The 16714-nt window shown below is 38.5% G+C and overlaps 1 protein-coding gene across 1 annotated transcript; it reads left to right on the top strand.

The window, feature by feature from the left end:
• Positions 1-3401: 3401 nt before the first annotated feature.
• On the top strand, positions 3402-15521 carry LOC139731516 (uncharacterized). Its single transcript, XM_071642403.1, has 13 exons — positions 3402-3432; positions 4376-4440; positions 5145-5240; positions 6053-6218; positions 7377-7493; positions 8538-8632; positions 9326-9354; positions 9933-10025; positions 10525-10748; positions 12149-12259; positions 13515-13571; positions 14335-14444; positions 15354-15521. Exons 1-13 carry the CDS (start codon positions 3402-3404, stop codon positions 15519-15521), a joined length of 1362 nt encoding a protein of 453 aa, XP_071498504.1.
• The last annotated feature ends 1193 nt before the right edge of the window (positions 15522-16714 follow it).

The following is a 16714-nucleotide window of genomic DNA, read 5'->3' on the forward strand; positions in this document are numbered from 1 at the left end:
TGCTCTTTGCTATCTATTAGAATCATATGTTGTTGGGTTTTTTTTTTCCATGAGTGGTTCTCATTATCTCACACACACACAAAAATAATAATGATAAAAATCTGAAGCCCCATCTCAACCAAGTTAAAGGACAAGTTCACCTTCATGGACATGTGGGTTGAGTGAATGCAGCAATATTAGTAGAACACATCAGTGAGAGTTTGAGGAAAATCAGACAATCTGTTCAAAAGTTATGAATTTTTGAAGTTTCTGCTCAGCCGAGGCTGGATGAGAAGACTACTTTAGCCTGTGATGTCAGATGTGTACAACAATATAAAGAAAGAATAAAGAAAATTCAACATACTATTTTCACTTTTCTCGCGTAACAAAAGAACACTTGACTTTTCTCTTTCAGAAGGCAGGGAGAATAATATTACCTATGTCAGTAACAAGTCGAAGAAATGTGCACTTTATTCAAAAAGTGAAATTTTGTGAAATTCTCTTTTTATTTTCTTTATATCGTTGTACGCATACGACATCATACACCTTAGTAGTCTTCTCATCCAGCAGTGACTGCGCAAATACTTTAACAATGCATAACTTTTGAATGGATTATCCGATTTTCCCCAAACTTTTACTGATGTGTTGTACTAATATTATTGCATTCACACAATCCACATGTATATGAAGGTGGACTTGTCCTTTAAACTATAGCGTCCCTTCCATAACTGCTCGACAAAAAACAAAAAGACAACACAACGCTGGCCTTACAGGAAGCCGCTCGGGTTAAAGAGTCGATCTTGGTGACGGCACGTTGTTCAAGTAGTCCATGGGCCAGGCCAGATATTGGTACCATCTGAGGTGGCAATACCTTTTTGGTGTCATTTTGTTTGTCGGGCATAGATATGCTTATCAAGCTATGATAGCATTTCCAAATGAGTAGCTTAGTCATAGTAAATGAATTTTAAACCAATTTGATCTCGTTGTTATATCCCTGTACTTCTGAATCGAGACCAACCGCTATACAAAGAAGAGCACTGTCTTCTGTATGATGTTCACAGGTGTTCTGTTGTAAACGCGGTGCGCTTAGTCTTTATTCAAGGCAGCGAAGGGAATATCCAAGGGTTATGATGTCCACCGCGCTTAGTCTAATATTCAAGACGGCGAAGGGAATATCCAAAGCTTATAATACAGTGTATATCCCTTTATCTAAAAACAACAACAACAACAAAGCAATTTCTCGTGAATTTAGTGTATTTTTCAATTATTTATCATTTTCCGGTGAAAACGCTACGTTGAAAATGCTAATACCACGCCAATGTCGCTTTATTTCCATCCAACAATGAAAGATTATGCAAAAACAATGTACCGGTACACTACAATACATTATAATCAATAATGTTGTAAATGAACAGAGTGATTTTTGTTTAAAACTGATGTATTTGTTGAGAGGGTGGTATAAAAACAGTATAGATAATCCCTTTTATTAGGAACTTTAGATATGATAACGATACATTGTTCTAGATAAAGACTAAGCGCACCGCGTGACAGCTGTGGACATCATAACCCTTTGGATATTCCCTTCGCTGCCTTGAATAAAGACTAAGCGCACCGCGTTTACTTATTACATAATGAAAAAAAAATTAATTATTGTAAATTATATGTTTATTTCATGGAAAGTATATATGAAATAATATTATAATTTTGATGTTTATATATCGTATTCGGGAGTTTGCTTGTGCACCATATGCGTTGGGCAGAGGGTCCTGAGTGCGGCAAATGAGGGATCTAGGTCTGTGTGCGCGACCGAGAAGCCTGCTCAATGTAACGAGCCGGGCTGATCAGAGTTTGCCATCAGCATGCACCAGAACTTATTTGTCCCAACCGTATAACAGCAGACACATAGCGCGCATAAAAATGATAGTAAAAAGTTATAATTTTTATTGATTTATTATATGTAAAATAATTATATTATAAAGATAAAGGCGTAAATATTCATATTTGAATGACGCGCCCAAATACAAAAACAACAACAACAACAACAGAACACCTGTGTACTGCAGAAGGCAGTGCTCGTATTTGTATAGCGGTTAGTTTCGATTCAGAAGTATAGGGATATAAAAACGACACCAAATTGGTTAAAAATTCATTTATTATGACTAAGCTACTCATTTGGAAATGCTATCATAGCTTGATAAGCGTATCTATGTCCGACAAACAAAATGACACCAAAAAGGTTTTGCCACCTCGGATGGAACCAACAACCCATTTTTCGGCTCTTGGCCCATGGACTAAAGCTAGTGTAAACCATAGAAGAGCATTATTGAGCTCTCTGTGCAAACTACCTCTAGTATACGCGCCTTGAGGAAAGGCTATTATGTTCATGCGGACGGTATCAGGGTTTTGACTGCTGCGGTATGCAGGTGAGTTGAGTTTCTGCAGCAAATAATCTTGATCATGAGGTTGATGACTTTTTCTGCAAGGTAGAGTGGACGCTTTAGAGGCATTCTACAGAACTCCCATTCTATTTGTGACAACTTGTGGTTCATTTAGTGTGGACTCTTCCACAAAATGTGTGCCGCTAACCCACTTGCGCCAACCGCCGCAAAGAGCAGCTGATTGAATAGAGCAGATTTTGACGGAGTCCCACGCCAGAGAGTGCGGCGACGTGGCTGCTCGTGGAACCGTACGTGCGTGATGCATGACGTGTGAGAAATCGATGCATTCGTGTCGTGTATTTCATCACGTTCTCTAGAAAACATTGGAAAGGTATTTCTGTTTGAAGAGATTACATTCTGAAAAAGACATCAAAAAGCTGCCAGTCTCGTAATTACACCTTAAATTTGCGTAGAATATTTGTAAGAAAGGCATGCCTTAATAAGGTAACTGGAGTCTGAACATGATAATATTGTTTATAATATTGATAAAAGAGAAAACATCATGATATCAATCCAATGATTATGACTTGGACTCTAGCCCCCTATAACAAGACTTTTTTTTCTAACTTTTGTTCACCCGTTTTTATGTTGTGTTTTGCTGCTGCCATACTAGTAGTAGTAGTTGAGAATGAATCACTGTTCATTTCATCTCTATTTTATGCCTGAACTGAATGACTGGTTCAGACAATTGGTTGAATGTCTTTCCCCAGGGCTGCACACTAACCCATTTTTTCTACTGGGCTGACCTGTCTGGCAGACCAGCAGGTGCACAGTTTTTCTGTTTTTTAACAGGTCCATTCCTGAAAAAGTTACTGGTCCGACAGTGATTTTTACTGGTCCCAGGACCATCGGACCAGTGCTAGTGTGCAGCCTTGCTTTCCCTCTACCTCATGATCATAAACCTTTGATATTGTATTCCTTCCCAGACCAGCTTGACGGCCAGTACTAGTACACCGAAAATGTCGGTCACATTTTGAGTGAAAAATGGACTGTTCAGAAAGAAGTGAGCCTATCAGTAAGTAACACTACTCACAGTATGGATGAATGAACCATAAAGCTGAATGGATTTCCAAATTTAAAAAACCCGCACCAAGGTTCAACCTCCTCCCGTGCCAAAATTCAGTGGGCGCAGAAGCATATACTGTAGATTTCTACATGTAGCAGGCGGTTGAAGTTTGGACGGTGTTGGGGTTGAATTATTGGTGGCTTGCTTAAAATCTGTATCGCTCTCATCTTCATCTATGTTGCATGGGCAATTGTGTGTTCATCATGTGACTAGTCAGTGCTTGGCAACAGTTAGTCTGAAATAGGTCATCTACATGAGAGCCAATCATAATTTAAAACTATTAGGCAACAATGACTTTGCAGAAGTGTTGTCAATCTCTTATGCATACAGTACATGTCATGTTACTAATAGTCATAATGATAAAATCAAAGGTGGACAATCAAGATGCATTTTATAATTAACTTTTTATATATATCATGGCCTCAAAATGTCAAAAGTTGGAGTAATTGTTAATGCTTCTGTAGGTGCAGTCACATCTCTTTACAAAATATGCATGAGACTCCTACAATAGTGTTGGCTTTTCTTACTTTTGCTGAGATTCATTTTCTTGTTAGAACTTTTTCTTTGTTTTTTTTCCTGAGGAGTTGTCTACTACTATAGCTGATGTGCCTTTCAATCCCAAACCATGGATGATTTGTGTACAACTTAGCTAAGGACATGCTAGTCACAAAATCTGGGTGAATTGCTTGCACCTCTCAAAACAGACCGCAAACATGGCTGTATTAAAAAGTACAAGTAGATAGTAAACTCTGCTTTAAACTAAATTTTTGAAATGTGGGCAAATTTTCCCAGTCTTTTTTCCAGTTGATTTCCCGTGCTGTCCAAAAGCTTGAATACCAAATGAGATATTCTCTTACTGTTCAGTGACTATTTTGTGTCTTGATGTTGGCAGGTGCCAAGAGAGATTTCGGCTCCTTCCACTCTTCAAATGTTCAGGAGCTATGTGAAGCACCAGAGGTAAGGTTAACCCATTGAGAATGGTTGGATTTTGCTACAACAGGTATTTCCCACATAGACGCTTGCCTGAGTATGCTCGGGACTCGTCCTCAATGGGTTAAAGGTGAAGGGTCACAGCGTGACACACATGTTGACCGATGATATTGAATGAAAGAAATGAAGTGCAAACTTCGATATACAAGGAAAGCTGTGAGTGTATTGCCAAGATATGAATGAGGGCAGTTAATATTAAAAATATTCATTACCAGAATACGACAGCATTGAGTAGAGGTCGTTATTTCTATCAGGCAAATCGAAGTTCAATCTTCGTAGTCTACGAGTCTCTTAATTAGTATATTTTTTTAATTGGATGTGGGTATGAGGTCATGAAATATTTTTTGAATAAATCTAGTGTCTGAGATTTTGACTGTCTCAGAAAGTGTCAAATCTGTCATATTTCCTAATAAGTATTCCCTATGGAACAAAGTCAATGCTAGAATTTTATGTGATTGCAAAAAAAAAAAGCAACAACAAGAAAAACCAGACGACTCATGCTTTATTTTGATGAATGTTGACCTTTTAATATATGTGTTTAACATGACATAAATTTGATATTTTGCTGTATATTTCCAAGATGTTGTACAATGACTGGTGTGTAGAGAGTCAACAGCTGCTACTATGATGTGGCATTTAATAATCTCTTTGTGATCTCATCTGATTTGCAGGACTTATACGAGCCACCTAACTTCCCCTTTGAACTGCCCAAGTTCACAGACTGCGAGTTTGGCAGGGAAGTGCGACAGAAACACTTCTTGCTGGAAGTAAGTTGAGTAAAGTTTGCCAACTGTACCATATACTGTTGAAGACGCCCTCTCTCTTCAAATTAATGAAATTCTTGCATCGAGTCATTTTTATTGCAATTGATTGACAGAGTGCCCTTCATCAGCGTACATAAGCACCAGTTATTCAGAGTTATAGTAGTAGCCATGATAAAAATCATGGGTATACATACTGGACTTAGAGCAATGCACTGCTGATTGCTAAACAGGTGTCATCTGCATTTAGCTATAGGCTACCAAGATTCTACCTGATCCTGATCCCTTATGGCAGCAACTGAGGCATATTTTTTTTTTTTTTTCAAATGAGTGATTCTTGCTTTGAGTTGTTTTAATTGCAACTGATTGACAAATTGCTCTACATCAACGGCCGTGTTGGGCAGCTTTTCAATCAGTTGTCAAAGTAATTGGGATCACTGATTTTACCTCATTACATCAGAGCCTGGTTGTGTCAATAACATGCTGAAAAAGAGACCAGCTAAATACAGTTAGTGTAGTAGGAAATCAGGACCACCTAATTCACTTCGCCAAATGTCAGGGGCGGATCCAGGAATTCTGTAAAGCGGGGGCACATTTACAAAATTAAAGGGGGGCGCATGCACCCCTCCCCCATTTTTTTTTTTTAATTTCTTTTGTTTCAACAAAAAATAATGGGGGGCATGTGCCTGGTGCAGTCCTCCCTGGATCCGCCCCTGAAAATGGTACCTACCTCATTTTGAGCGAGCTTGTGATAATGGGGTTTCCCTGTATCACCATCTAACCCAGCCTTTGCTCTTCATCTCGCGCATTTGAAACAGGACTGCACTTTCCTGAATCATGGTGCCTTTGGTGCGACCCTCAAGGATGCCCTGGACGTGGCGCAGCGGTGGCAGAGGTACGTGGAGAGGCAGCCCCTGCGATTCTTTGACCGGGAGGTGCTCCCCCACATGGCTTACGTCACCAGGAGGCTAGCAAATTTTGTCGGTGAGTTGTGGAGGTGACGCATCTCGCTGAATAGTGCTATGTTTCATGCTTTCTCTGTTGCTGGGTAACTGGTTGTGATACTGAAGGCTTCGGCTTGCCAATACATTACATTTTGTGGAGGGGATTCTGCAAGATACAACAGTTTACTGTAAGTGCTATATTGAATGCATCTTTGTGAGATTAAAATTGAAAGATTCTGACTTATTAGCGTGGGATAAAAGAAAAAAAGAAAAATGTGACCCGCTACAACAAAATGGTCCTAAAGTCGCGCACGGTCGAAGCCGTGAAAATCGAGTTTGAAGTCAGAGCATCAAAATTGGTCAAAACTTACGATTTTCTGAATTTGACATATTATTAGAGTCTGACATGTCTTCTATCATCTGTCGAAATTTTGAAGCAAAATGATGGAAGGAAAGACTAAAAAATAGCGTTTTTCTGGGCCATGTTTTTTTGGCGTTTCAACGAAGCAGAAACTGGTTCGAACATTTGGATTGAGCGCTACACATAGGCTCCGCCCCTAACAACGACCAGAGTGATGTCATTGGTCAGTTTGCTGCTTGCCGCTAACCGAAGCGTGAAGCTCGCACACTGCCCAGTCGACTGGTGCGTGCTGGCGGGGTGCGCTATGCCCAGCCACTTCTCCTGGCCTCCTGGTCACTGATTGGTCGGTGAGGAGACCGTCGACGCTGTGTTTGAATGAACATTTCGGGGGTTGCTAGGGCTTACCTTCTATTGTCCGGAGGTGAATACTGACTTGCGTGTCCCTTGATCGTGATTGTGTCGCCCCTTGATCGTGATTGCGTCACAAGGAGAACTTTTAGGGCGCTTTTCTCGAAACAGTGATTTCCCAGACGTCTCGACATGCTCTTTTTTAAACATCGATATCTCCGCAGCCGATTATTTTTATAAGATGTGTTATATATCAATTTAAAGCAGAAAGATTAGGGAATTGTGTCATGCAATTTTCAAATAATCGACCTCGCCCGACTTTAGGATCATTTTGTTGTAGCGGGTCACAAATGCACAATTACCATTGTGCGTATTATCATTATTGTAGTAATTGTAGTAGTGCCTTATCATTGTCATCATACTTACTATTGTGATTATTGTCACAATGTCAATTGCTTCTGTTGTTGATATTTCACCCCTTTCACACAGGAAGTGATGCAACTGGAATAGTCCTAGTGCCAAATGTCACCACAGCCATCAATGCTGTCATATGGAGCATTCCATTCCAGAAAGGGGAGAAGATCTTCTGTCTGGATACAACTTATGGTAATTCTACATCAGAAATCTTAGTCATGGCAAATGAAGCCGAGTAATAGAATACCGATGTTACATGTTATGTTTTGTGAAGTGCTTGAAAACAGTTAAAAGATGTATACAAACAGAGCAAGGCATGACAGGAATGGTGTCTTGTCATTATGTAGAGTGAGTTGTAATTATTTATGCTTCATAGTGCACCTGAATTCTAATGAACGCTAAAGAGATCAAGACAAATTGGCAATTGAGTGTGATATTGATGTTGAGTAGCTCTCCATGCTGTTTGTACACAAAAAGTCACAAATTTTCATTTTTCTCTGGGGAAAAATTTTCTTCAGTTCTGTTTTGGGTATATAATGAGAGTAAGACATTTTTGCATCTCCTCCTCAGTGGATAAGCTTGCTCTGTGCCAAAATATATGAGAAATATGAAAATAAGTGAAATTTTGCATACAAAATGAATGAAGAGTTGCGCAACACTTACTAGTGCGTCACACAGCGTTGCCAACTTTTCTCACTCTCTAATCTTAATCAGTACATAAATTTTGTGTATCTGATTTATACCCCAAATTTTTACAGATCTCCTCTGATTTTGCTGTTTTTATGCAAAGCAATGTGATTTAATAAGAGCAATAATAATAATTATAGTAGTAGTAGTAGTAGTAGTAGTAGTAGTAGTAGTAGTAGTGGTAATAATAATAATAATAATGATAATAATTGCATTTATAAGTCACTTTAAAATGGTGTTGTTAAGTGTACTGGACCAGGTGCTATTCGTACAAGAAGACTAGATAACGTTAGAACAATGCAAAAACAAAATAACAGTAACAAAAGAAGAAGAAGAAAAAGAAATTCAGGATGGAATTTCCCTTTAAGATGCTGTCTAGGCATACTCTGTTGTAATGCACAAGTCTGTCTCCGATACACAATTTGTACTCTTGACAGTTTTTCAACGATGTGTGTTTGTGTGTATGTATGTTAGAGTCTTGTATGACCACCTGTACCTTCCTCTGCTATTTAGTCAAATGACCATTGGCTGTTGGGATGACTTGTGCAGGTGCTGTGAAAAAACTGCTGAAGCATACGGCAGAGGTCATGAACTTGGTATATCAGGAGGAGTGCCTTAGTCTTCCTCTGACATCGAATCAAGAGGTACATGTATATGTCATTCTATATAGAAAATATTTATGGGACTCGACATTAACGGTGGCCCTTGGCTACTAATAATTGATTTCGGGCTGCCGTATTTCCAAAAAGACTATCTTTTGGTGGCCCGATCAGGCATGTACATACATGTAAGATTCAGTATGGATTGTTGTGTTTTCTTGTTTTTTGGGGCACCAAAATTTTCAGATTTAAAGATTGTAGCGGCCCAAACAGGCCACCAGAGGACAAAAAGTTAATGTTGAACCCTGATATACTAAATAGATAGATAGATTTGTATGCATCTGTATATTTATACATACATTGTACTTGTTACATATGTCATTGCCTATTGAAATATGAAATCTTACCTGTGTTTTTCAAACACCATGTTAGGATAGATCTTTTCATGCTACATGGCCAGTTGCCGATGGATGAAAGACACATTATACAATAGTAGTTTTTGTTAGTGTTTGCACATGGTTTCTCAATCATTTCACACTTTCACTTCATTGAACTCAGTGGAATGCAAAAGTTACTGATAAATCCCATTCCTACATTTAAGGTTGAAGCCAAATAGCATTAATTGAATAACATCCAACATCAATTTATCAGTGTATGATTGCATTTAAGTACCTGATTTGAAGGAAAAAAATTGTCTAAACTTGATGTCATATTATGTATTTCACTTTTTCCTCACAGATTTTGGATCTCATATCTTCAAGACTGGGGTAAATATCAGCAAATTAGAAAGCTAGATTTATTTTTTTCATTGCTTAGTGATTATTTGATGTGGTGTTTGTAGGGTTGTTTATTTGTTTTTTGTTTTGGGTTTTGTTTTGTTTTGTTTTGTTTTTGTTTTTGTTTTTGTCATGAAGAAAAAGATGACAAGTACAGCATAGTCTTCTTCCTTGACCTTTGAGATCTTATGATTCATTTACAACAGAAAATGTACATGAACTCTTGTGTTTTTTTCCATGTGACATGTACGTAACATGGTCTGATTAGTAGTGATTTCAAATCCATTAATATTTCATATATATGGTGGAGATAGAAAGATGTCCACATGATCAATGCAGACTTTGAGCATGAGCAGCAATATGTAATTTTGTGTGAAATTAATAGCTTTGACACCAGAAGTTAAAGGACAATAAAGGACATATTTGTCAGATGAGCTATTCAACACAATCTTTGATATTATGCAGCATGTCACCAAAGATATGTAGTAGTTCTTGTCAACTTCAATTGTGAGGCGGCTGATTTTTGTTTTCCTGCTTTCCATATTTTTTGTCTGTTCTTTCCTCCAAAGTAAAGGGACCAGGCTTGCGGTATTTGACCACATTCCTAGTAATGCAGCTTTCATCATGCCGGTCAAGCAGATTGTCCAGCTGTGTCATGAAAAGTAGGTGTTCTTTGGCCTCTTTTAGGTTGTATCCAACAGGGGAATTGTGTGTTTCACTTCTCCCAGGCTTCTCCTTGATCTTATCAGGCACAGTAAGGAATGCATTCATTACTGGTTCTGATACATAACTGTAGGATACATAAGTAGCTATCTCTATTGTTCTGTTTCTCCTTGATTTCACACCAAGTCTTCATGGCAAGCTGCTTTTGTTGTGCTACCTTTAGAAGATAGGAATATCACTTCGAATAACAGACCTTTCCTGTGGATTTGTGGAGTTCTTAATTTCTAATTTTGGTAATTAAAATTTCATTTTGTGATCTATTTTGGGGGGAAGGTGATTCAATGTTACTTATATCAGAACTGATTTCCAGATGTTTCTGATGTAAGGAATTGAGTGGAATTTTTGTGAGGACCTTGTGAAATATACTCAGAGAACTGTTTGTTTCCATGAGAAAATCTTGTTGGAAAATCCCATATCTTGTTGCTCTTGCTGTCGTAGAGGTGTTCCAGTTCTGATCGACGGAGCCCACGCTCTGGGTACACTGCCACTGGACATGAGGGACTTGAACGCAGACTACTACACGGCCAATGCCCACAAGTGGCTGTGCAACCCCAAGGGGTGTGCCTTCCTCTACGCCAGGCAGGAGCTGCGGGTGGTGACGCGACCCCTCGTCGTCTCGCACGGATTCGGCAGTGGGTTTAGCTCAGAGTTCATCTGGTCAGGTGGGCAGAGACAGCGAAATCTCCAGCCAAGTAGCCGTAGTGACTCAGTAATGTAATGCTGCATTTACACCATGTCCCCCAGCGGCCACGGCAGACACGTTTCAGGCCACCGTGGACAAAACGGGATGGACGTGAGACAACGCAGTGAGACAGGATAGGCAAACTGACAGGCCGTGATTGCCGTGGATGTCATGTCAGATTTTTAAACTGTCAAAAAATTTGCCACGACAGTCCTGGTGCCAATGAGGAACCTTGTATGCCGTAATAAAACTTGGTGAACGCAACAAAACATGACAGCACGAACCGGGCCGTAACAAAACGTAGAGGCGGTCCATAGTAGGACGAGGAAGGAAATATTGATAGTTTAGACTGACAGATGCCATGAGAACAGCATCTTATAGCTATACGTTCAACAGGAGAATGTCTCATCTACCCATGGCGCACTATGTTTCGAGCATACGGGGCTACTATGGTCGCTGAGAACATGGTGTAAACACAGTATTAAGGATCTATGTAATGATATGAATTCTCGTGAAACATTATCAAAATGTAAAAAATCTTGCAAAATGGGACTTTGTAGTCGTTTACTGTAAACTTGTGGGAATCTTATTTGAGGGAATTCCAGTATCAAATTAGCAAAGATTTTTTTTTTTTTTTTTTTTTTTTTTTTGATCACCAAAAGAATTGAGTTGGTGTCTACACTGCATCCTCAGTGTTTGTGTTGCAAGTCTCTTTTGTGTTCTGTGTGTGATTAGAATGTATTTATGATTTGTAAGTATATTATTATGTTAATGGCCCCAATTATAAGCTGTGCTTCTTCAGGTCCATAACCGTCAGTAACTTATTGTCATGCAAACATACATGCATTACATTTCAGTTGTCACATCAAATTGTTGTTCAATACTATTCATAATTGTTACTAGCTGTATTTATCAATGAGTGATTAGTTCTAATGAATTGAACTGAATTGAATACAAATGCCTGTTGACCTGTGTTGATTTGTAATACCATGTTCATCACTAATGTGGCCAAAAGAATATCAAAATAATTATGTGTCAAATATTCCATACCTGTAGTTCCTTTTCTGCTATTCTTCTTCAAAGTGCTTCGCTCTGCCCCCCCCCAAAAAAAAAAAAAAAAAAAAAATTCCAAACCAAGATTCTTCCATTGTATTGACATAATCTGTAAATCACTGCTAAATTACCATAATGATTAACCCGTTGAAGACGAGTTCCAAGAATACTCGGGCAGGTGTCTATGGGAAATGCATGTTATAGCAAAATCAGTCCGTCCTCAATGGGTTAACAAAAGACATTTGACTGCACTTTCCTCTACATTCTGACAAGTCATATTTAGATGAACGTTTAAATTCTTTCCTGCCTTTTGCTTGCATTGTACAGGTTTGAGGGACTACAGCCCTTTCTTGGCACTTCACACAGTACTAGATTTCTGGCAGGCCCAGGGTGTTGACCGAATGAGGGAGAAAATGCACAGTCTTCTCATCGAAGCAGGTAATCACATCCACTCATGTTTCTCCTGAACCCATTAAAGGGATTGTATAGTTTTGATTGAGATGGGGATTTAGGTTTTAACTTTTTGCGAGATAATTAGTAACCTTTTTTAATAAAACATTAAAGAGCATACAATTCCCAGAGGAATTAAAAGTTCATCTAATAGAATTGGTTTTGGAATGGCTGAGATACCCGAAAGCAAAGCAAAACAAAGTGGTCCTAGTAAAACGTGGGTCACACCTTTCATGAGGACCGCTTTGTTTAATTTGTTTTTCTCATGTATTCGGCATTTCAAAATTGATTCTCATCAAATAAACTTTAATTCCTCTCCTCTTAGGATGGTATGTTCTTAAATATTTCATATTAGTGGTTTCTAAATTAGCTGGCAAAATGTTAAAACCTGAATCCCCATCTCAACCCAAGCAATATTATACCATCCCTTTAAGGTGCCCAAGCAACCCAACCTCTATCATACCATTCCTTTAACCCGTTGAAGACGAGTCCCGAGTATACTCGGGCAAACGTCTATGGGAAATGCGTGTTGTAGCAAAATCAAACCGTCCTCAACGGGTTAAGGTGCCCAAGCACTTTGTTTTAACCTGCCAGGCAATTTCTAATCAGACCTCCACTGCACTCAGTTTGTGGGTCTCTTTTGCAACCCTTAAAATTAGATTCCTTTTATAAGCTGGTATATTGTAAACGTGAGTAATTCAGACCTTTCCTCAGAATGATAAAACTATAAACTTCTTTATGATGGAAGGGGATTGAATATTATAGATTTCCAGTGAATTTATTCTAACTCCAAAAAAAAAAAATCCAACCCTTTTTCTCTGTACTAAAGGGGAGTGTATTCTCGAATGTCATGTTTGTTTTTTTAAGATTTTTACAAAGATTTTTATGATTTTTTTAAAGATTTCGTATGTTGGGAGGCATTATTCTTCAACCATGCAAACTTTTGTGACTTTTTCACAGTAGATGTATGACCTTAAATCCATCAAGTCTTGTTTTTTTTCTTCTTCTTTTCTTTTCTTTGATTTTATGTCTTTAAGAAATAGTGAATGTTTTTTTGTTAGACTGTTGCTGGTAGGGGGATTGTGGGTAATGAAACTGGCACACAAAGGAAGGCTGTGACATTAGAATATACATTAGCCTAGTCATGCTTGAATGTCTGAACATGATTCGTAATCTGGCTGTTGGAATAAGTTACCTTGTATAAAATTAATAATTTATTTGTTTGTTTGTTTGTTATTTTCAGCTGTCCTCCTTGTGAAATCCTGGGATTCTGGGTTATTGGCTCCTCTGGATATGTGTGGTAAATTTTTCTGGTGTTGTTTTTGTTTGTTTGTTTGTTTTTGTTTTTGCTTTCTTCCTACTACTGACCAGTTGTTTTTCCTTTGAAACGTGGAAAGCTTTTTGAAATTTTGTTAGTATCATTTTGTTCCTTTTTTTTTTTTGTCTATACAAATATCCGCCTTACACTGCAATGTTTATGCTATGTTTTCAAGATGCGCTTCTTCAGCTCACCAGACATTCAGTCAGCTGTACTGCTTTTAGTGTACTGGTGTAATGCTGAAATGTTGCATCACTCTTTCGTTTTTATTTATTATTTTCTGCAGACTGACCTTCTTTAAAACAAACAAACAAACAAAATATTGGATATCAAACCAAAAATCTTATCACATCTGATAACCTGCAGATTATTTGAGTAGCTTGTGACACACCAAAGAAGAAATAATTGCACTTGAGCAGCTGTGTCAATTTTGGAGGGAAGCCCTATATTGGCAACAGGAAAATAAACAATACCTTGTACAATTAAGGGATGCACATTAGATTATCTGGAAGTTGATAAAATGGTCACATCCAAAAGTTAAGAATAAGAAAGTATGCCAGCGTGCCAATATGTTGTAAAGTTAAGTGACTGTATAATAATAGTATACTAGTAATGTATGAATTTAGGAGAGAAAGAATTGTATACTTGTATATCATAACATTCAGGTATTTGGACTACAAAAATGGCTGATTTGGAGGACATACATTGTATTTGGCTCTGTTTGTTTTTCCCTGCATGATCACAGGTTCCATGGCCCTGGTACGATTGCCCCAAGAATTTAGTGCAAACAAGACGGTGGATTATTCTGTAGCAGAGTCCATTCAAAATGAGCTGTATCGTCAATATAATATAGAGGTATGGCAGCAGTATGTTTGTTTTTAATCTCATCAGTGTGTAAACAAGAGTTCAGTTTGGATTCCTACCAGTGGACACTAAGCATATGATTACAAAATGTATACTTTAAAGGGACTGTACAGTACTGTTTGAGGTAGGGATTCATGTTTTGACATTCCGAAGTGAGATAATGAAAAGCCTCTTATGAAATATGAAAGAGCATGTAATTCTTAGAAGGATTCAATGTTTATTTGATGAAAATTGGTTTTCAAATGGCTGAGATATCAAAAAAGTGCTAATAATAAAAGGTGACATGCCACAACTTTATTAGGATCTCTTTGTTTCACTTTGTTTTTGGATATCTCAGTCATTTCAAAACCAATTTTCATCGAATAAACTTTTGATACCCCTTAGAACTGCATTCCCCCTTACATCTCATAGAGTGGTTTCTGAATATCTCGCAAAATGTTTAAAGCTAAATCTACACCTCGACCAGAACTGTACACACCCTTTAAAGTAAAATGCACATACAAATTTCTGGTTTTGCAGTAAACATAGAAGCAGGCACAGAAATGAGAGTTTTTGTTCAAGGTCTAGACGATGCAGATGAAGTGTCTTGGCCAAGAGCACTATTGCTGCATAAAGGCAAACAGGCAAAGACCAGGGGTTGTATTCTGAACACCATTTTAAATTTGTTGAAACTTTCGTTGTAGCTTCTTTTGTAAATATGTGAGTTATAACACCGCTAAGACAGTAAATTTGCTCATCAGTATTCTAAGCAGTGTTTTAACAGTGTCGTAAGTCATAAAAACCTCGCCTGTGGCAATAATTACTGTACATTCAGTAGGAAATAGCATCTAAGACGTTTGAACTTGAAATGGGTTGTATTATGACCCTTGACAGCATCCACCTTTGTTTTCTTGGCTGAAGGTTCCAGTCAAAGCCCTGAAGGGGGCGCTCTACGTACGCATCTCTTCGCACATCTACAACGAACTCTCAGAGTACGAGAAACTGGATGCGGCCATCCTGGACATGGCCGAGCAGCGAGACCGCGAGGCGACCGTTTCCAAGGTACCAAAGCTGGACGAAACATCTTGACGAAGGACAGGTTTCAGCGCCGAGACTTGAAATGAGTGTCCTGTAATTCCTGGCAACGGTGGTAATAGACCTGTCTTTCCTCCCCTTTAAATGAATTCCTACCAACAGTAACTTTGAATACAGTGCCCCCCCCCCCCCCACACCAAACAGATGAATATCAGAATCACCAAACAGTATTATTGGATGACTCAGATGCATTGTCTCAACTAAGGTACAGCCAGACCCTTGTGGCAACCACCTGCCTCTATAAAGGCCACCTGTTTTGTGACCAGATGTGTTTCCATTTCAGAGCATTGCAAATGTTGATGAACCTGTGTATAAAGACCACCTGCTCAGGAAAACTTTTTAAATTGCCTCTCGCTGTTGGTCTTTATAAACAGGTTTCACTGTTCAGTTCTCTAAGTTCAGCTTCAGTAATTCACATTTCCCCCGCCCCCCCCCCCAAAAAAAAAATGCAGTTCCCATAACTTTGATTAGGTTCTTTATTTTGTGAGCAGCTGCCTTTGTGATATCTACACCATTTATTATGCAAAATATCCAACCGGGGGGGGGGGGGGGGGTTCATAAAGCTGCTCGTAAAGTTACGAACGACTTACGAGCGACTGGTGATCAGTTCTTGTGCTGAATTATGGAAATTCTGATAAGTGTAGCGCATCTGTTGATTACCTGTTCCATTTCCAGGAGACTCAGTAAAATGCCCACTGAACTACACGTGTAGAGGAATCTGTCATTTTATTTTGATTCATTCATGTTCCCACATCAGAGACTGAAGAGGTCTGCAGATAGTATGTCCGTATATTTTCATGTTCAATGGTGTCATTTTGCCACTAGAAAACCTTTCCAGTCATTGATGATGCACCCCAATTTCGTGCATTGCTAAAATCATCCAATCATATGCACATACCTTGGTACTTCTGTCATTTTGCCATTATCTGTCAACATTCCTTTAAATTCTCCTGTTCAAGAATGTGTAATCTACATAAATCGATCATACATTTTGGTTTTAAAGTCTTTAGATTTTATTTACAGGATCAAAATTCTTCAACATTTTAATTCAATTCTTTCATGCTTTCTTGAATTATGACGTAAATTTTTGAGATACAGTTAACACACATTAAAAAAAAGTTAATCAGGGGCCCCGTTTCATAAAGCTTGTCATCAGTGATAAGTTGTCACAGATGTGACAAGCTACT

This window comes from Diadema antillarum, unplaced genomic scaffold (genome assembly GCF_040938485.1).
Source record: "Diadema antillarum isolate AM-2024a unplaced genomic scaffold, OU_Dant_1.0 scf00000022, whole genome shotgun sequence".
NCBI classification, from domain to species: Eukaryota; Metazoa; Echinodermata; class Echinoidea; order Diadematoida; family Diadematidae; genus Diadema; species Diadema antillarum.